The 21,141-nt window shown below is 36.7% G+C and overlaps 1 protein-coding gene across 2 annotated transcripts in view; it reads right to left on the bottom strand.

Moving 5' to 3' along the window:
• Window positions 1–2,703: 2,703 nt before the first annotated feature.
• Window positions 2,704–21,141, bottom strand: part of STK38L (serine/threonine kinase 38 like) — a 44,784-nt gene continuing 26,346 nt past the window's right edge. For both annotated transcript variants that reach the window (XM_036759913.1, XM_036759912.1), the window contains 7 exons: window positions 19,468–19,570; window positions 19,194–19,255; window positions 14,359–14,476; window positions 11,107–11,230; window positions 8,514–8,609; window positions 6,565–6,656; window positions 2,704–6,420 (listed from right to left, as the gene is read on the bottom strand). In XM_036759913.1, the coding sequence (XP_036615808.1) occupies window positions 6,293–6,420; window positions 6,565–6,656; window positions 8,514–8,609; window positions 11,107–11,230; window positions 14,359–14,476; window positions 19,194–19,255; window positions 19,468–19,570 (723 nt within the window). In that variant the 3' untranslated portion in view covers window positions 2,704–6,292. The remainder of the gene's footprint in view (window positions 6,421–6,564; window positions 6,657–8,513; window positions 8,610–11,106; window positions 11,231–14,358; window positions 14,477–19,193; window positions 19,256–19,467; window positions 19,571–21,141) is intronic.

A 21,141-nucleotide genomic window follows, 5' to 3' on the forward strand; every position in this document is an offset into this window, starting at 1 on the left:
AATAAGGGGGCGGAAGAAAGAAAGGCGTCAAGGTAACACATCAGTGAGACTCGCAAGTGATTGCACATGGGAAGACAGGAAAGGCAGAAAAAGTCAAGAATGACCTCGAGGTTAAAAACCATCAGCCAAAATAAGGAAGTTTGAGGGAAGGGTGGTTTTTATGGAAAGATGAGTTCCATTTTGGACATGCTAAGTTTGGGTTGCTCACAGAATATCCAGGAGGCAGTTGCTGATGCATGAGTAGGATCTGGTAGATTAATCTGGGTCCCTTAATGACACACTGGGCTTGGAATCAGGAAGACTCCTCTTCCATTCAAACCCAACCTCAGACACTTAACTAGCTGTGTGACCCCGGGCAAGTAACTTAACCCCGTCTGCCTCAGTTTCCTCATCTGTAAAGTGAGCTGGAGAAGGAAGTGGCAAGACCACTCCAGTATTTTTGTCCAAAGACATGGATACAACTGAAAGACTGAACAACAAGATATAAAGACTAAACCCAGATATATAGATTTGGGAGTCATAGGCGTATTGAGGTAGTCACCATGCACCAGAGAAGAGGGACCAGGACAGAAGCCTGAGGAACATGCATGCTTAGGGGGTAGGAGGTGGAATGATGATACAGGAGGAGAATCAGGAGAGTGATGCTTCATGGTAGCCAAGGGAGGAGATAATGTCTTGAAAGAGAGTGAGGTCAGTAGTACCAAGAGGGAGAAAAAGGGCAAGGAGTAAGAGGGACTGAAGAAAGCTCGAAAAGATTTAATTGGTTAACACTTAGCTGACCAGTGGCTACCTTGCAGGGAAGTTTCAGTTGAGTGGTGGGTTCAGAAAACAGATTGTAAAAGATCAGATAGTGAAGAAGTGAGGACAGTGACTCTTTCTAGGAGTCTAGGAGTCCTAGAAAAGGAAGAGCTCTGGGACAATGTTTGAAAGGGAGGCAAGGTCAAGTGAGAGTTTTCCAAGGATGGGGTAGACCTGAGCATTTTTGTAGGTACTGGGGAAGTCATTAGTGTATAGGTGGAGAATGACTGATGGGGCAAGCTCCTGGCAGAGATGGAAAGGTTCAATTCATGTACTGGTTTTTTCAAGAAGGGTTACTTATCAATTTTCAGTTGTTTGTCAGTCATGTCCAACTCCATGACCCCATTTGGGGTTTTCTTGGCAAAGATACTGGAGTAGTTTGGCATTCCTTCTCCAGCTCATTTTACAGATGAGGAAACTGAGGCAAACAGGGTTAAGTGACTTGTCCAGGGTCACACAGCTAGTGTCCGAGGCCAGATTTGAACTCAGGAAGATGAGTCTTCCTGACTTCAGGCCCAGCACTGAAGCATTTCGTCACCTGACACTTGCTATTAGTATCAAGTATTTATGTAGTACTTTAAGGTTTGCAAAGTACTTTACAAATATTATCCCGTTTTATCCTTCCAACAACCTTGGGAGGTAGGTTTTATCATCATCACCATTTTACAGATGAGGGAGCTGAGCATACAAAGGTTAAGTTACTTGCTCAGAGTCACGCAGCTAATAAGTGTCTTAGCATTTGAACTCACATCTCCCTGACTCCAGGTCTAGGCCTCTATCCATTGTGCCACTTGGCTGCCCCTAGTGCCCTTTTCTTCCTCAAAACTGAAAGACGTTGGTCTAAATCTAATTTCTGTCAGACTCCTGCTACCAGCAGTTTTTCTTTGGGGGCTTAACAAGGAAGCTATTATATGCAAATGCTTCTGGATGTTGCTTATCTAATTTGTTCCATTGATCTACTTTTCTGTTGACCAGTATCAAACATTTCTAATGATTACTACATTATAATATAGTTTGAGATATGTTAATATTTCCCCTTCATTCCCTAGAAAGACCTTGAGTTCCTTCAAATGGATTTTATTTCATCTCCTTACATAAAGTGATCAGCACATAGTACATACATAGTCATTTTTATTATACTGGAGCAGTCTAATACTGAAAAATGACCTGCCAATTATTTGTCTTCTTTTATCCCAGCAAAAAGCATTTTACAGTCTTATTCCCAAAAATTCTGAATGTGTCTTGGTACATTCACCACATCTTCAGTGGTTTCCTATTGCCTCTAAGATAAAAGACAAACCCCTCAACATTCTCATTTAAAATCCTTCACAATCTGACAACAGCCTAACTTTCTGGAAGTATCTTTTATTATCCTCCTTCACGTATTGTACATTCCGGCTCAAATGACCACAACTCGGCATTCTATTTTCTAGCTCTGTGGTGTTGTATAGTCTGTCCTCCCTCATGGCTGGAATAAATAACTCCCTTCTTACCTCTGCCTCTGAGAATCCCCACCTCACCTCAAGGCCCAGTTCCTGTGCTACTTCCTATGAGAAGCCTTTCCTCGTCCCCTGAATTGTTAATGATCTTTCACTGTAAATGAGTATTGATATGCTTACCTGTTTACACGTCATATTGGTCTATTCTCTTCCCTCTTTTCTTCTCTCTTGATATACATACATGTGTATGCATGTCCACGCGTGTGTGTATACGTATCTACATGATATGTTTACATACGTATGCAATTATCTAAGTGTTACTAGAACATAACCTCCACTATTTAATCTTACTGTGAATTACAATTTGAACACATAATTTTTTTTCCATAGAGTACAGAAACAGCATAAATTGCCCTCCCCCAAACCCAAGACCAACACAAAACAAACCACCATTCATCAGAAGGAATTTTGTAAACATAGCTTTTTATTCTTGTCTGACTCTTGAAAAAGAAACCTAAGCCCCACCAAAACCAGCATTTACAAATCTTAGTAACTGAACACAGAACCCAATATTCTGATGATTAGTTTTCTACATAATTACTAAACTATGTTTTCAGATTGCTTTTTAAGAATGGAGGTCTATTTTTCTGTTTGTAACCTTGTTCTTATTTAAAATAACAGTATCACCCTCAAATATTAAACTTTCATAGAAAACTGAAGTATTGCCTCAAGAGGTCTGAAGGTCTTTTTATTTAAGTTTATTTTGAGTATTCTCATGTACATCTTTCAGAAATAAGTGCACTTCTAAAGGGAAAAGAAAAAAAAACTTTAAATAAAAATAAAGTGAAAATATTGGGGTAAGAAGAAAATATTCATCTAGAATTTTTATGGGATTCAGACGAGAGAATATGTTTAGGGGCACAGGATCTCAGCTTATCAACACAGAGATCTACTTTCTTTGGAAATTGTAAAAAACTGGGCAACTGACTTTTTTTTTTTACCCCCAACAAAGTGGAATACCAATACTCTGTAGATCTTCCATAGACAAGCATTAAAACAATGTACTTACATATGGAAAAAGTTTTAAAATATACAGATTTCCAGGAAGATATATAGGGGTTCAAAAACAAAGAAACCCATAACATTAGGCTCACATTTTAATTTCATTAATGTTTTATAATGATCTGGGAAGATCAAAAAATGTTTCCAATATTTCACAGTTCTTACTTCCCATCTTCACCAAATAATTTTATTAAAATCAGTTTGCTAAGAAATCACATATATGACTTCTAGGCAATTCAGTATTTTCTGACAGCTCTACATTTTGGTAAATTTAAAGGAGATTTAAAGCTGTATTAATAAGAAATATACATAAAGAAAAATAACATAACTTACTTTAATATAAAGGTGTTTTTTCCAATAAAAAAGTCAAAGTCTACATTAAAATCAAGATATCAAGAAATATGAGTTACAGAGTTTTATATATATTTAGGAAAAAATAATTTATAGTAAAACTTCTGTTAATTCAAAATCATGGCAAATTTCAAAGCAAGTACTATTACCCCGTTGTTTAGTGTTTTGCCATTTAAATGATGTGGTTTACCTGAAATATGGTACACATGTAATAGTGAAAATTCAGTCTCAATAGTACTTTGCAAATCACCTGTTTAATCTGCATCATTAATCAAATCATAGGCTCACAAAGGACAGAGAGTCTTTAATTGCTTTTAGATAGGCACTTAAGAAATGCTTTTGATGAAATGATCTGATGGATTGTGAATCATCACCCTGTTAACTTGTGTGAAGGTGAGAAAAGTGACGTGTGATAATCTAAACAAAGTAAACTCTTTATGACTTCCACTGACAAGCAATTGGGAACATTTCTAGGTTCTTTCCATGAAACAATCTGAAAGAAGCAGGTTTCCTAAATTTCCTGCTTCCTTGAAATTAAAACGAGACAGTGACTATTTCAGCTCCTTTCACTAGACATTACTATTTTATTTGGCCTTCTGAATCTTGAATTAACAATGTTTTACTGTACTAGTTACTAAGGTTAAAAAAGGGAAATTAAGAATTGGATAAGGTTGCAATCTCCTTGAATCTTACCAAAACACCTTTATCCTATTAGGACAGCTCTTTAAAAAACCAGCAGTAGCTAGTAAAGAATCCTGGAAGCTGAAAATGTTTATAAAAGGCAGTTATAGCTTTACAAAATCAGAAAGTTAGTCAAATTGAGATAACCCAAATCAAAATTTTAATAGCTTTCGCCATTAGGATACTCAGTCACATGACCCAGACATGGAAAATAGAGAAGATGAAGTCATGGATGAACACATAGCAGGGTTCAAATATTGGAACTGAACATTAGGTGGCAAAAGTAAATGCCAGATGTTCTTGAGACAGATGTGAGGTTACCTAGCAGCAACAACTGTAAAAGCTTTAAAAATTTTGCATAATGCTCATCTGTAATTTTTCCTGTTCAAGAGCAGGAAACCTCCTAAGAGCAAATCATCAGTCTAGATTCTGGAAAAAGGTCAGTTACAATAATTGTAGTTGTCAACTGCTTTCATTGTTTGGAGACAAAAATTATTAGGGCATTCTTAGATAACGGATTACTCTTTTAACTGTTAGGTCCCTATGAAATGCTAAAACTTCAGATAGTCATTTCAAAACTAAAATATAGAGCTATAAAAGATTATCTAACTTTCAGGCAAGACAGATTCACTGGCCACATCATTAGATTTGAGTATGAACTCTTACGTTCCCTCCCCCCACCCAATTCACAAAACCTTGGCCAACATTCACTTCCTGGAACCCATCTACTTAAACCACAGTGATGAAACTAAATGTGAATAATATTGCCCTTGAATAAGTTAACCTCAATCAAAACCCTTTCACGTCTTAATATGTCATTCCCAATGGAAAATAAAAATTCCTCTTAGTCATGAACACCCACTCAATTCAGGATCTTTGGTACATTTGGAGTATAATGACTAATGGCACAAAAATACAAGTACTACTCAATGAAAGAAAAAAATAACAGGTATGATATGTATCAACGTCATCTTTCTGGAAAGCCAAAGTAAAGAGCTCTTGGCATCTCTGCAAGTTCATTATCATGATCAGAAGGTTGACATTTAAAAAAATAGTTTAATAAAAATACACAAATTCTACATACAAGCAGCCCTCATAGTCATTTCTTAAAACAACTTGCTATAATTAAATGAAAATAATGCCATGTTCTCTGTAAAAAAAAGTCCTTTAGCCTTAAGGAAAGCAACTGGATGCTCTCTATATTTTATATAATTACATCTTCCTAAGAGTACACAGATAGGTGTGCACAAGTTGACAGTAATTCTGGATGAAAAGTAAATGGATTAGTGTTGTGTTGGGGTGGAGGTGTTGTACTTCCTTATTCGGCTCATAAGCTTGTCACCCTGTATGGTGGAGTCCGCACAATAACTTGATGATAAACCTAATTAACTTTAAATAACCAGTGTATTTCCTATTTCTATTAAAATCATTATTTAAATTGTCTTCATATATGCTCTACGGATGTTTAAACCAATAGGGCAAGTGTTCTAACAACTATGGAAGATGGCTTTTATCTTGATTATCTAAACCCATAAGGTTTGCAAGAAAACAGCAATACTGCACCATGACCTACAGGTTAGCCTATGTTGCTTTAAATGATATGTGTTTCTCCTGAATTGATTAGAAGTGTTACAGTACAAAGCCACAGTACACAGAGGCAGAATGGACGTAATGCGCCAAGGCAGTGCAGTTACGAAGGGATGTACACTCCTTTTATTCCAGTACCTTTGTATAATAAAGTTAACAAAAATAGTCAAATATTAAAAAAAATCCAGCTGGCACTGCCAACTAATTCCTGTAGAAGTCTTAGAAATCCTAATCCTGTAGAATTTCCTCTTGAAGTCGATGAGCACCACCGTCCTTGGGAATATTTATTTCAGTGTATTGTTATCTACGCCAAGCAAGCCTTGGTGATGCAGCTACCTGAGTTCTTTTGGGGTGTGGGCGTATGTGAGTTTCATTCATAATTTCCCAGCTTTCATGTAGGAAGGGATAGAACCACGCTGAGTCAGCCCTTCAAACCGCTTATAGGTATAATTGAGAAAAACCCAGTCTTTGGATTTGTAGTCCGGTTCTGTAGTATTTGGCACTGTAAAACAGAGACAGCAAGTTAACCATGTACAAAAGGAATTCCAAAGAACTTTTACAATTAAAGATAAGAGCGGCAAGGAGGATAAACATGTTTCTGTCGTCTTTATAATCAAGAAGAGTTCCAAGTGGCATCTTCTCTTACCTGGTTGTAAGATGTCAGATTCAGGAAATTCATCGAAATTTGATGTATCATCAATGCTTTTGATTTCTATGGGAATTGCAGCTGGCCTCTCCCTACACATGCCAAAAAAGATCATTAAGCAGCTATAGTAAATATTAATTTACTTTCAATTGTGCATTAACCAAAAAAAAAAAAATCCCACTCAGAAATTCTGCATGCTGTTCTCTGGACATTACAAAAGAATAACAGAGACATTAGAAGATCTGTGTTGGATGTCCAGCATCTGTATGATAGGATCAATTAGCTAAATGTATTTTAAGTTTGTAAAGACTTTCTGTAATTTAAAATAAAAACCTTTATTTATGTGACATTATTAGCCCAATACTATCATATACTCTATTTTCTGAACTGCTGCCCCATCCCCACCTCCTGCCAAGGAAGGAAAGGAAAGGATGGAAGAAGAGAGTAATAAATTCACAGCAAAATCAGAGAATCTTTTATCTTGACAATGTCAAATTGTGCTTGTGTTCTGTCTGATATTAAATAGTGGAGTGCTTAGCTCCAACCTGATTTAGCTGAGGTTAGAACATTTTGTTCCCTGGGAAGTGATCAGAAGTGATCACTAGATAGTGGTCTTTTCACTACCCCCTCTACGGGGGAGAGGGTAGTATAGTGAAAAGAGAAATGGGATTATAACATTAAAAAGGAAACTGAATGTATCAGTTTGTTAAAAATGCAAACTTCTAATGTGGAAATATGTTTAATATGATTGTAGGTGTACAGCCTATATCATTATATGTCATCTTGGGGAGGGGGGGGAAATTTAGACCTCAAAATCTTATAAAAGTGAATGGTGAAAACTAAAAATAAATAAATAAAACTAAGATATCAGAAAAAAATAAAAAATCATAAGGGACTAAGAAAAATAAAAACACAAACCTATAGGGGGTGGTTGGAGGGAAAGAATTTGGAACTGAAAAATAAAGCTGAATTAAAAAAATAAAATGCAAACTTGGTATCATAGCTCTAGATCTGGTAAAGAACTTAGTCCAGGCACCTCATTCTATGGACGAGATCTAGGGAAGTTAAATGACTTGCCCAAGGTAACACAGGTAAGGGAGAATCAGAGGAAGGATTTGAACACAGGTCCCTTTAGTTACTAGATCCAATGTTCTTTCTACTGTATGTTTCAGCAGCCATGCAGATTAGGATAAAAGAAAATGCTAGTCCCTTCTCGTATGAAACAAGTTATACTATATATTTTAAAATGAGTAAAATTTAACTTTCTTTAGCTCTATACCACCAACTCTTACTAATCCTAGGCACATGTCTCTGAAAGGTGGAAGAAGATATCTTTTTCTTTTTCCAGAAGTTTCCACACTGATTTTAACAGCAAGAGTCATAATATAGTAAAATGATGAAAGTATTCTGAACATTAAACTGAAACCAATAATCCACGGTGAAGGGAGAATAATAAGCAAATTGATCTAATGTGTTTCCAGTGGCCTTTTTTACTCAAAGATGAATTGTTTAACGAGGTTTTATCTTCATAAATACATAGAAGTATCTAATGAACTCATCACTGGTGAAAAATATAGTTACTATCACACCTAAATATATTTTCATGTGCTAATAGTTTTGATGAAGCAGAAGTCCTTACTTTGATCAATAAAAATTGCTCTGAATAGAGAAGGCCCAACAGAGACACAATTGTACATTTTCAAATTGTTTTTAATCACTGAAAATGACACTTGGATTTAGTCAATCAGCTTTAACCTGCATATTCTAATGTGAATGCAATTATGAAAAAAGGATTTAATGTTTTAAAAATCTATTAATTATCTACTACCGTAACGAAATTATTTCTTATCTTGGTTCTGACAGGATATGATCAAATTGATCACTAGGGTTTATTAATTTTTTTTAACTTTAACTTTTTTTAACCTGTCATATATGTTAGATGAACATACCTGATGTGTCCCCAATCTACTCCTTCAAAAAAAGGATGATCCTTGATTTCCTCTATTCCACTGTTTCCAATTCTGTTTTCTGAATCAATACAGAATCTATAAAATAGAAGCAAGTTATTAGCATAACAATCAAGACAGCTTCAAAAAATAGTTATTATAAAATCAGTTATTTTAAATACTTCATCTTTAGTTAATAAGTACAAAATAATTCTATATTTGTAAATTTTAAGGAAAAGCAAATATCTGCACCTATGTGGAGGTTTCGTTTCTGCCCACCAAAAACTGTTGGGGTTTCATGATATGTTGTAGTGGAGCCATCTCAAAGAATTCAGTCAGATTACCTCTAATCCAAGTACAGGCATTTATTGAAATTGATGCCTCTCATGAAGAGGGCTAAGTTCCAAGAGGAACCAGCAACTTCAGGGAAAGCAAGATAGATTTTTATAGGATAAAGATGCTGATGACACAATCAAAATTTACATACAATATAGGAATATGATTAATATTAAAAAGGCAGGAGGAGTTTGTAAAGGGATTAGGTAATGGAGGAGGGGACCCACCTATGGTGATTAAACATTCTGGTCATGCTGCCCTCCAATTGGCTAGCTATTGTGGTCCTGTCTGGTCAAGATAGATAGTTAGGTATTGTGGTCCTGATTTGGGCTAGATGGATGATGTGATTATAACTGAACACAAGGACACTCCTGTTTCTGTGGGAATGGGTCTGGGGGCAGTACCTAGGTAGAGGCAGTGGCTGAGTTCTCATCACATGGACATGCCTGCTGTTTCTGTGGGAATTAAAAGTTCAGGGACACACCTGTTGTTCTAGTGAGCAATGAGGTATAAGCTAAGACACTGGTGGCGGGGCGGGGGGGGGGGCACTAGGTAGGTACAGTGGGGCCTATAATGAAGTTAGAATATTGGGGCTGGGGACAGTTCTATTAGGACTCCATCATCTAGAGATGTTTAGCAAATGATTTCTGAGTGAATGGGTAAGTGAATTAAGTTATGAAAATGTGTAACAAGCAATTACAACAAATGTACCTTTTCCCTTCTCTTCTTATGAGTTTGGGTCATAGTCCTACATGGACATAATTTTCTACAATAATACTGTTTTGCTTTCTTTTTGTTTCCTTCCAAATTTAATTATTTTTCCAATTTTTGAATAAATATTTATTTTTCTCTCCTCATTTACCTCCAAAGAAAAATAAGCCCTCATAACAAATGTGCATAATTGAACAGAACAAAATTTTTTTCTTGTCATCTTTGCCAATCTGATAGATCTGAGGCTGAACCTCAAAACAGCTTTAATTTGCATTTCTCTAATTATTAGTGACTAAGGGAATTTTTTTCATATGTCTATTGATAGCTTGGATTTCTTCCTTTAAAACTGCCTGTTTATATATCCCTTTGCCATTTATTATTGGTGAATGACTCTGAGTCTTATAAATTTGAACTAATTCTTTATACATTTTGGACATGAGACCTTTAACAGAGAAACTGAGTGCAAAGTTTTTTTCTACAATCATTTATTCCCCTTTAACTTTTACCTGCACTGGTTTTGTTTATTTAAAAAAAAACTTTTAATTTTACATAATCAAAATTGTCCATTTTAACTTTTGTGGTCCTCTTTATCCCTTATTTGGTCCTGGACTTCTTCAGATCCATAGATCTGACAGACAATTTCTTCCTTGCCCATTGAATTTGTTTATATGTGACTTTTTACATGTAAGTCATATATGCATTTGGAGTTTATCTTGGTATATGATGTGAAGGTTGGTCTATACCTCATCTTTGCCAGACTGCTTTCCATTTTTCACAGCAGTTTTTCCCAGATAGTGAGACCAATAGACATTAATTACATCTTATACCACTATTTCCCAACTCACCATACAAAAGAATAAAACCTTTTACCCATGTCTGCAATTTGCCCCGATTGGTGGTTGCCTCATTCGCCCACTGCATCTAGGCCTGGGTTGCAGCCATTCTTCACTTCTTTCTACGGTTATCTTTCCATTAGTGGCCACACTGGGTGTATACACCCTGTCCCCCCTAACTACCCTCCCATTCTTGTTCTATAACCATAATCAAATCAACTCTGTCACTGCTCTCAGAAAGGGTGTGTATCAATCTAATTCCTTATGGTGCCCCCTACCACACTAGTAACCTTCCAAATCAAAACTATCCCCCCCACCCCTTCACCACTCTTCTCTATGCACTGTATCCTCCATTAGAATGCAAAGTATATACATTGTCTCCCATGAAACTGTAAACTTCTTGAGTAGAGACTGTCTTTGCTTTTGTAGCTGTATACAGTGCACATTGAGCTCTTAGCACAGAGCTTGGCTCTTAATATATGATTATTCATTCATTATTTCTTTCTTTCATGAGACTATATATATTCAAAACATCACAGCTCTTTATCATCCTAATTAAGAGGCAGATCAGGTTCTTCCTGAAGGTACAGTACATTCTTTACAATTATGTTCTAAATCCCAATTAAAATTGCTGAAAAAATTAAAACATCCTGCTACATTTTAATTATGTATCTTTAAGATTCGAATGGGTCACTTATATGGATTTAGGTACTAACCTGAGAATTAGGTCCTTGGCTTTCTCTGATATAGGTACTTCTGGAGGAAATACTAGCGTTTCTTTCCAGTTCATAACTTTCCTGTAAGTTTCTTGTGGTGTTTCAGAACAGAATGGTGGATACCCTACATATCAAAGATAACAAAGTTTCATCTGACTTTTTGATCAAATATAGTAAGAACTATATAAGTCATGGCATAGGGGAAGAGAGATTAGACCTAATCTAGTTGGTTCTGTAAGGCAGAAGCAGGCTTCCATGTACACAACCTTAATGTTAACTTTGATTCATTTCTGCTTTACATCTCATATACACTTACTTTACTAAATCCTGCCAATTCTACATTTTTGATTCACTTAAATCCAGTTCCTCCTCTCTATTCCCACTGGAATCACATCAAGATAGGCATTTCATTGCTGCCTTCCCACATTATTTTAACCACTTACTAACAGCTTTCTGCCTTTGCTTTCCCCTTTCATCCAATCCTTCTTATACGCTGCCAGCCAGATTTAACTTCCTAACTATAGCTCTGTTCATGTTTCTTTTTGATAAAAACCTGTTACAGTCTCTGAGTTCAAACTTCTCTGCCTTCTCTGTTCTGCTACATTCAAGTTCCTCTATGATCTGATACTATTCTACCTTTTTAGTCTTATGCTAAATTGCCCCCCTTCCCTTCCTCTCCACTGAAGCCAAAGCAAACCTCTATCAGTCCCAGGTATGTACCTGTACCCTCCCAACTCTTTGCCTTTGTCCAACCTATTACTCATGCCTGAAATAAGATAGCCCTCCTCCACCTGTTCAATTCCTACCCAGTCACTAAAGACCACCTCAAATACCTCCTAACAAAAGACGCTTCCTCTGAAGGCCTCAGTTGGAAATGATCTTTACTCCATTGACATTAACGTGTCACTTTGTTATAACTGCTATTATGAATTTAACATGCATTATTTTACATTTATTTACAAATATTATATGTATTAAATTCTCTGACTAGATCACAAACTCCATGAGGGAAGGACTGCACCTTATCTAAATTTGGAATCTTTCTTAGTCCTTAGCACAGTGATCTGCACCCATCTAATACTTAAGAGATGTTTGCTGAATTAGATTAATAGAATTTCAGAGTCAGTAGGAACCTTAGGGGTTATCTAGTCCCACCTTTCTTAAGCAGCTCTCTACAAGACCTCAGATAAGTAGTTAATCTGGTTTACTGCTTGAAAACCTCCAGAGTCTACAAGAAAAGCCTGAAATTTGGAGCCAAGAAAACTGAATTCTAGTCCCAGTCTGAAGACTATCTCTGTGACCATGGGCAAGTCAATCAATCAGTCAGCATTTGTTAAATAACTTCTAGGGGCCAGGAACTGTGGCTGCTTTCAGGGAGCATGTGTTCTGCTGAATGTTACATAAGCTCTTAACCCCAGTTTCACTGTCCATAAAATGGTGATAAAAATGCTTTTACTTGTGTCTCTCCTGACGGAGAGGTGTTTGACTCTCAGTAGAGAATGAGACGTATATTTTGGGACACAGACAATGTGGGAATGTATTTTTTGACTATGTGTGTTTGTTGCAAGAGTTTTCTTCTCTTTTTTTTGTCAGTGGTGGGTGATGAGGGCAAATGTTAGGGCATCCTCTCAAAAAGAGGAAAAAGAAAGAAAAGAGGGTCATGGAAATACTTTTTTTTTTTTTTAAGTGCAGAGAAGAGAACAGAAGGCAGGCCAGAAGGAAGCACAAACAGAAGACCTTTGAAAGTTACATGTTAAATTTATTATGTGCTAAAAAAGGAAAAGCAAGCTGCAGGTGATAAGAGATTCACAGTTTCATGTTCAATCCTCTTTTCTTGTTCTACTTTTGCATATGGCAATGCTCATTTTATTTCATCCATGCAATTCAGAATAAAATAATTTTTAAAATACTTCCAATACCCTGAGGGGTTTTTGTGAGGAAAGTAAATGATGATATTGCTGTTGCAGCTGGGACTCAAGCTCTATTATTAAATAATGAAATAATATTTGTGAAGCACTTAACATAGTGCCTGGCACACAGTAGGTGCTTTTAAAAAAATGTTTTGTTTCCTTCCTTTAAGCACTTACCACTTACAAGATAATACAGTAACTGGGGCTACCAAGACAAAAACAAAATGGCCCCTTCCCTCGTGGAGCTTACGTTTTATCAATGGGATAGAGCACACACACAAATAAATACATGAGGTATGAAGGAGTAAAGAAGAGGTCAAGGCACTCTAGTCACTGGGCAGAGATAGGGAGAGATTACTTTCTGTTGAGGGGATCAGGGAAGGTGGTGCCTGAGCTGAATCTTGAAGAAAGGTAAGGATGGAGCCCATGTGAAGACATGGGGACAGGGAATGATACGTTGAATTTGGGGAATAGCTAATAGTTCAATTTGACAAGAACAGTGTGTGACAGTGAGTAATGTGAAATAAGGCATAAAAGGAAAGTTGGAGACATACTGTAGGAAGCGTTCTCATTTTATCCTAGAGGGAACAGGTAGCCATGGAGGGACCAACCAGATGATGTCTTCAATCTGCGCTAAATATGGGATTCTTTGGACAACAAGATATAACAGTATTCAATGTGTTTTAAAAGAGAACAGATGCTGGGGGACACAAATATATGTATGTATAAAAAGTTTAATATATATAAGATAGGGACTAGACCCATCATTTCAATGGTATAAATGCTTGCTCACTTGACTATAGAGAATTCCCAGATAAGAAAGCTTCCTTTTCCAATGTAGTTGATCACCTTCTCTGCAACATATAAGTCTTAGAGATATAGCTTAAAGCACCTAGAGGTTAAGTGACTTGCCCAGGGTCACATAGCCAGTATGTCTCAGAGTGAGGCTTCAACTCAAGTCTTCCTGGTCTTGAGGTTGGCTCTCTATCCATACTACCACCTTGCCTCTCAAAGTATATAGAAGACTTTTTAAAAGTACTCCTATCTCTATTTTACCACAATGGTTATATAAACATCTCCCTAAGCTCTATACTCAGAAAAACATATTTAAGTATATTAAAACATATTTAACATATTTAAATATGTTGAAAACACACATATCCAAAGCTTCCACTATTATTTTACCATAAATAAAAATAGAATTAACAACTTTCTAAAAACCAAAACCAAAACCATGAGATGGCGTACTTCTAATGGTGACTATGAATATTTGTTATGCTCTGTCAGAGCCCTTTAGGAACATTTACATACTGCAGATTGAAATTAATAATGAAAGTCATACCTATTAGCATTTCATACATAATTACTCCCAAAGACCACCAGTCACACAATTTGTTGTACCCAGTCTGCATGAATACTTCTGGAGCAATGTAATCTGGAGTTCCAACTGTGGAATATGCCTGAAAGAGAAGACTTTGTCAAAGACGCACTAACAATATTCTTAGCATTCTCTGAAAGTTCTACATGTAACTTGGAATAAGTATTATTTGAAATGAAAAGCATGTATCAATCCTTCCAACCAACATCTACTTTTTAAAAGGCACTTGGTACCTGGAATACAAAGATGAAAGAAAACATAGTCTGGGCATTCAATGAGATAAATAAATGAGAAAAATAAATAGGATGTAATGTAAAATGGGATAAAGGCAAAAAGGAGAAGCTCAAAGTACTCTTAGAAGGTGTTAAGACAAAGGAGATCATTTTGATCTGGTGTGAGAGGAAAGTGGGAATCAGGAAGGCACTGAGGAAGAAGTGGAATCCAAACTGGGCTTTGGAAAAAAGAAAGGATTTCAATAGTAAGAGAAGAGGAGCAAGTAAGCATGGGGCACGGCCCATGAGAAAATGGAGTATGCAGGAAGAGATGTACAAACAGCTAACAGTTTGAGCTGGCACTAAGTGTGACTTTTTTAAAAAAAAATAATTTATAATTTTAAAAAATGTTTGGTGAAGTTGAATGTGAAACAGCTGAAAACATAGGTTGGAGGTAAGTTATGGAGACTCTTACATGATTTGTATTTTATTGCAGAGGCAACAGGAAGACATGAAAAGTTTTGAGTGGTGAGTAAATATAGTTAGGTTTGGGCACAAAGATTATTTTGGCATGTATGAAAGATAGACTAGAGATGAAAAAAAACAAAGAGGGACAGAGAAACCATTTAGGATCCTATAGGAATAGTCTAGGAGAGAGATAACAAGGGCCTTAACTAGGGGGTTAGAATTATTAATAAAAAGGAGTTGATAGATGCCAGAGATTCTGTGGGATCAGTATCAATAAGACTTGGTGAATGATTAGAAGTTGAGGATGAGCAGAGAAGAGTGAAGGTTGAGCTTGACATTTTGAATGTGGGTGACTAGCAAGATGGTGAGCCAATAACAGAAATAAGTTGTTAGCAAGTTTAAGGGTAGAGACGAGGAATACAACTAGGGACTTGCATGTAGAAACATCAGGAGGGCAGCTGGAAATGCAGAACTGGTCGAGAGACAGAAGCTAGATATATAGACTCAGAAGTCATCTGCATAGCAGTTCAGCTGCCAAATTCCCTAAGCCTTTGGCCGTCAGCATTCTTCTTTTCAAATTATTGCGTATTTATGCTCATCTGGGCACACACTGTATCCTCTTTGTAGAACTGAAGCTTCTTGAAGGCAGAAGGTTTTTTCCTTTCTGTCTTTGTATCTCAGGTATAGTGCCATGTATATGAAATTAAAGTGATTTTTTTTTAAGCCATGGGAGTGGAGGAAAAAGTATAGAGAAAGAAAAAAAAAAAGAGAAGACTGAAGACAGAGTCTTAGAGGACAGACGTGCTTAAGAGGCAGAAGAAGAAAGATAAACTACAGAAGGAAACAGAGTCATGTTTGGCTAGGTCAGTAGCCAGCAATATCAGGACAACTATAGAGGGAGAAAATGTTAAGAAAGAGGGTGGTTGGCTGTATCAACCTCTGCCACAAAGTCAAAGAGGATGAGTACAATGAACAGTAATAGGGAAGTAAGGCTGGATGACAACTTGGGGAGTGGCTACTTTCAGTAGGCCAAAGAGGAAGGCAAACCTTGGCAGTATGGAAAAGGAATGATCACAGGCAGGAATTAAAACAAATTCAGCATCATGGAAGCTAAAGGGGCAAAGAGTTTGAAGGATGCTGCAGAGAGGTAAAGGGAAAGAAGGAAACAAGCATTTATTCAGCATTTACTTTGAGTCAGACATTATACTAAACACTTTACAAATATTATGTCATTGGATTGTTGTAACAATCCTTGGAGCTAGGTGTTATTATCCCCATCTTGTACTTAAGGAAACCAAGGTAAGCAGAGGTTAAATGACTTGCTCAGGGTCACAAAGGTATTAAGTATTTAAGGCCATTTTAGAACGCAGGTCTTCCTGATTTCAGGCCCAGTGCACAATCTACCGTGCTACCTAGCTGCCTTAAAATGATGACTGAAGCCACTGAATTTGTCAACAAGGAGGTTATTAGGACAGTATCTTATTATACACACGCGCACACACACACACATATATGTATATGCACACATATATATAGTATTTAGTATTTTATTATTATAAAGTACTTTATTGATGACAGTGGTGATAGCAGAAGTCAGATGCCTCAGGGTTTTGGAGTAAGGTTGTAGTATGGACAGAAAAAATGTTGCCTATTCTTTCAAGTAAATAGAAAGCGAAAGGAAGGGACGAGATAAAATGTTTCCTCAAAATCAAAGTCAAAGAGAAGTATTTTTTTTTTTAACATGGGAGATGTGAGTGTATTTTTGGAAAGAATGAAAATAGAAGGAGAAATGTAAGACAGAACTCCTGCTACATTCTAATGACTTGAAAGTCCCCCCACCCCATCTTGCATTTCTTCTTCTACATAGATTATTTTCATTCTACCTCAATATATGTTCAGCTCTCCCATATAGTGTAGGTATGCATGAATATATACATATATATACTTGTGTGTGCTTATATACTTCCTCTTGATTTGGCTAAGCCTTTAAGGTGCCATTTTGTCTCATCTTTTCATTAACTACTTTATAGATTAATTGATGGAGTTGTATCCTAAGAGGGTAGAGGTGGGATAGGAGTTTATGGGATTAAAAATACAAATGGAGTTATTTTTGTGGCAAATTCTACTTTTAAATTGGACATGACCTAATGTACTTTATTACTGCTTATTGGAAACTAAACAGGGAGTTTCAATGTCAGTCACAGAAACCGTTAATTATGACCCTGGCTCCAAGATGGCTTATGAATCTTGGATATGCACAAGTATAGCCTGGAAAAAGAAATTCGAAGACCACTTAAAACATTTTTGTCAAAAGCAAATATATTAATTCAGAGACTTCAATACAAAGGTGGAAATAAGTGGAGATAGCAAAAAATATGTTGTAAATTATGGATCAGGAATAAAGAATGGAAGATTTGAAAACTATACAGAAGCCTCCTATCTATATATCAGAAACAATTTATTTAAGAGAACTAGAACACATTGTAAATGGTAAGGATCAAATAATATTGTGCAAATGAGACTGATTCGATTTTAACAATGGGAAATGACTGGTCACAGCTATAAGAATCATTCCTGGATCAGGGGTCTGTGTACAGTTAGGCCACTAACTTGTTAGGAGTGCAAATCAAAAGAAATACAAAATTAGAAGACAGAATTTAAATGTGTAAAGAATATGGCATGCAATTAAAAAACTGCCACCTGACAGCTACTTAAGTCCTTGGTTACAAAAAGATATTCAGATAGAAGGCATGGTGGATTATAATAATATGAGTATAATAAATATTATAATAAAATAATTACAATAAAACTGATTATAATAATTTCATACAAAATTTCAACCGGTGTAATATGTAATGACTGAATAACAAGATCAAGGGATAACCTCTGGGCAGCTTGTCTGTTCCACAGGTATACTTGCAATGTCAAAATAAACAGAGGAAGACCCATCACAACATTGGTGGATCACTGGGGATGTTAAGAGAGACAAAGAGTCCCTACTCTCCAGGAGCTTACAACCTAATAGGAGAGACAACATGCAAGAGAACAGGTCCTGGAGAAAGTGGGATTTTAGTTGGGACTTAAAGGAAGCCAGGGAGCCAAAGAGGGAGAGAACTCTAATATAGAGACTACTTCCATTGATATTGATAAGCAGCCCATTGGTAACCTGCAGTCTTAAAAGAACTGCCTGGGACCCTGAGAGATTAAATGACTTGCCCCACAGATAATACATTAGAAGCAGGACTTGAGATCAGCTTTTCCAGATTCCAAGGCTTGATGTTCTTTATGCACTCTCCCCACACCACCTCCATGCTGTATATCTCCATGACTATCTTATATGGAAAGAAACTGTACAATGAACTTAGCTTCCTTATGCAAGGTTATGGAACAAGTTCTTTTTTGACTATTTACTTTAATATTTCATGGATATATTTCAATAGTGGGGAAATTCTTTCTAGAAATGCAAACTGCAAACCTTTCCATGTTTTAAGAGACGTGGTAATTCAAGAATTTCTGTGGCCAAAAAGAATCATAACTAGATTTTGATGGAATGTCTGCCTTTCATTGTTGTTTAGTTATTTTCAGTAATGTCCAACTCTTCATGACCCCAATTAGGGTTTTCTTGGCAAGGACACTGGGGTGATTTGCCTTTTCCTTCTGCTGCTCATTTTACAGTTGAGGAAACTGAGGTGCACAGGGTTAAATGACTTGCCCAGGGTCACATAGTAAGTATCTGAAGCCAGATTTGAACTCAGGTCCTCCTGACTCCAGGACCAGCACTCTATCCACTGAGCTGCCTAGCTTCCCCAGTGTCTGCCTAGTCAAGGGTGGGGAACCTGCAGCCTCTAGGCCGCAAGTGACCCTCTAGATCCTCAAGTGTGGCTCTTTGACCAAATCCAAACTTTGGATTTGGATTTGGTCAAAAGGCTGCACATGGCCTCAGGGGTGAGGTTCCCCACCCCTAGCCCCTAGATCATTCTAAGAAGAAAAAAAAACCCAAAAAACCCAACAAGACAAAAAACAAACCAAAAAACTTCATCCTACCAAAATCTCAATCAGTACAAATGACAGTCAAATTGAAACCAGTCTAATAGAATGAAGGTCTTGAAAACTACTCACCAATTGTCGCCTATTTTTCTTCCATGTTTCTGCTTTTCTTTTTGAGTTCATGTTCTGAAATGCTAATTTCAACAAAACAAAGATTGAGATATAGTGGGAAAAAACTGAGCAGAAAAACTGAATACAAAGTTTTGACTTAACAATTTCATGCCAATAATACAAACTTTTACAATTTAAAGCAATTTCATCTTGAAAAGCAACTTAGCACAATACAACAATCAAGTCCCTGAAAATAATACACTGAGCTTGTTTACTAGAAAACTCTGAAACTTACAGAAATCACTTGGCGGGTTATGTGTGAGGTTCCTATAAAATTCAGTCCTGTGAGCTTTCTTTAATCCTGTGCATAGGCCAAAATCAGACAACTTTACATGACCCTAGGGGGGGAAAAAAGGTCTGGTAAGCCTCAGGGTACATTTTGAGATTGATTTATTTTATTAGATTTAATTTGGAAATATGCCTTGTAAAGTATTTAGTTTAAGATGAATATATATGAAGATATTAAATACTGTGTGAAGATCTGAGAGAGTAGAGTACCATATATTAAAAGATATTCATTCATTTATAACAGGGGTCTATAAATTAAGGAACAAGAGCCAAAATGACCTTTGCATAGCTTGGAAGCTAAGAATGGCTTAAAAAATTTAAATACAATAAAACTTTATTTAAAAATGTGAAAACCATTCTTAGCTTTGAAGACTGACAAAAAAAAAACAGGCAACTGACAGGATTTGGGTTTGACCCAGAGGTTATAATTTGCTGACCCCTGATTTGGAAGGTTGCCAGATACTCAAATATATTCATATTCCGATCCCTGATATCTTATCACTCACATTCTCTCCCCCATCTGCTTCATTCTCTGAAATAAAATGGTTTATTCTCAATGAAAATTCAATCTGCCCATTTCCATTTGGAAAAATCTGTAGTTAATGGTAACAAAAGAAGAAAGAAGGTAAACAAAAGGGTGGAGAGAGTGCAGTGGGAAGACTGGCACATTAATGCACTGTTGACAGGACTGTGAAGTGGGCCAAACATTCTGGAAAACAAATCAGAATTATATTTTTAAAAAGTTACTAATTTGTATATACTGTGACACTTCAAGATACCATTACTAGGTATGTACCCCAGGGATGTCAAAGACAAAGGGAAAGGTCTGATATATATATATATGTGTGTGTGTGTGTGTGTGTGTGTGTGTGTGTGTGTGTGTGTGTGTGTGTATGTATATGTATGTGTATTTGCACTTTTTTTTGGTAGCAAAGAAGTGAAAGAAAATTAGGTGCCCATCAGCTGAGGAATGGTTACAAAATTGTGGTATATGAATATGATGCAATATTGCTGTGTCATGAGGCAGGTAGGTGGTACAGTAGATAAGAGTGCTGAGTCAGGAGTCAGGAACACCTGAGTTCAAATCCAGCCTCACATACTTACTAGCCATGTGACCCTGGGCACTTAATCTCCATCTGCCTCACTTTCCTCAACTGTAAAAATGAGGATCATAGTAGCACCTTCCTCACAGAGTTGTGAGGACTAAAAATGAGATATCTGTAAAGCTCTTAACACAGTGCCTGGTACACAGCAGGCACCTAATAAATGCATATCCCCTCCCCTTCCTCGTAAGAAATTGTAAATATGATGAATTTAGAGAAATTTGGAAAATCTTGAAGTCTTCCTAAAGAACAAAGTAAGTAAAGCCAGAAGAACAATTTAAACAGCGACCATAGCAGTGTGAAGGAAAACAACTTCAGAATTCTGATCAATGCGGTGACCAATCATGACTTTAGAAGACTGATCGTGAAGTCAGCCTCCTATCTCTTGGCAGAGAGATGGTGTACAGGTGTGGAACGAGGCATACATTTTCAGGCACAGCCAATGTGTTGATCTCTTTTGCTTGACTGTATTTATTTTTTATAGGGAAGAGTGCTATGGTACAGTTGCAGGTGGGGTT

The sequence above is a fragment of the Trichosurus vulpecula genome, chromosome 5 (genome assembly GCF_011100635.1).
Source record: "Trichosurus vulpecula isolate mTriVul1 chromosome 5, mTriVul1.pri, whole genome shotgun sequence".
Taxonomy (NCBI): Eukaryota; Metazoa; Chordata; class Mammalia; order Diprotodontia; family Phalangeridae; genus Trichosurus; species Trichosurus vulpecula.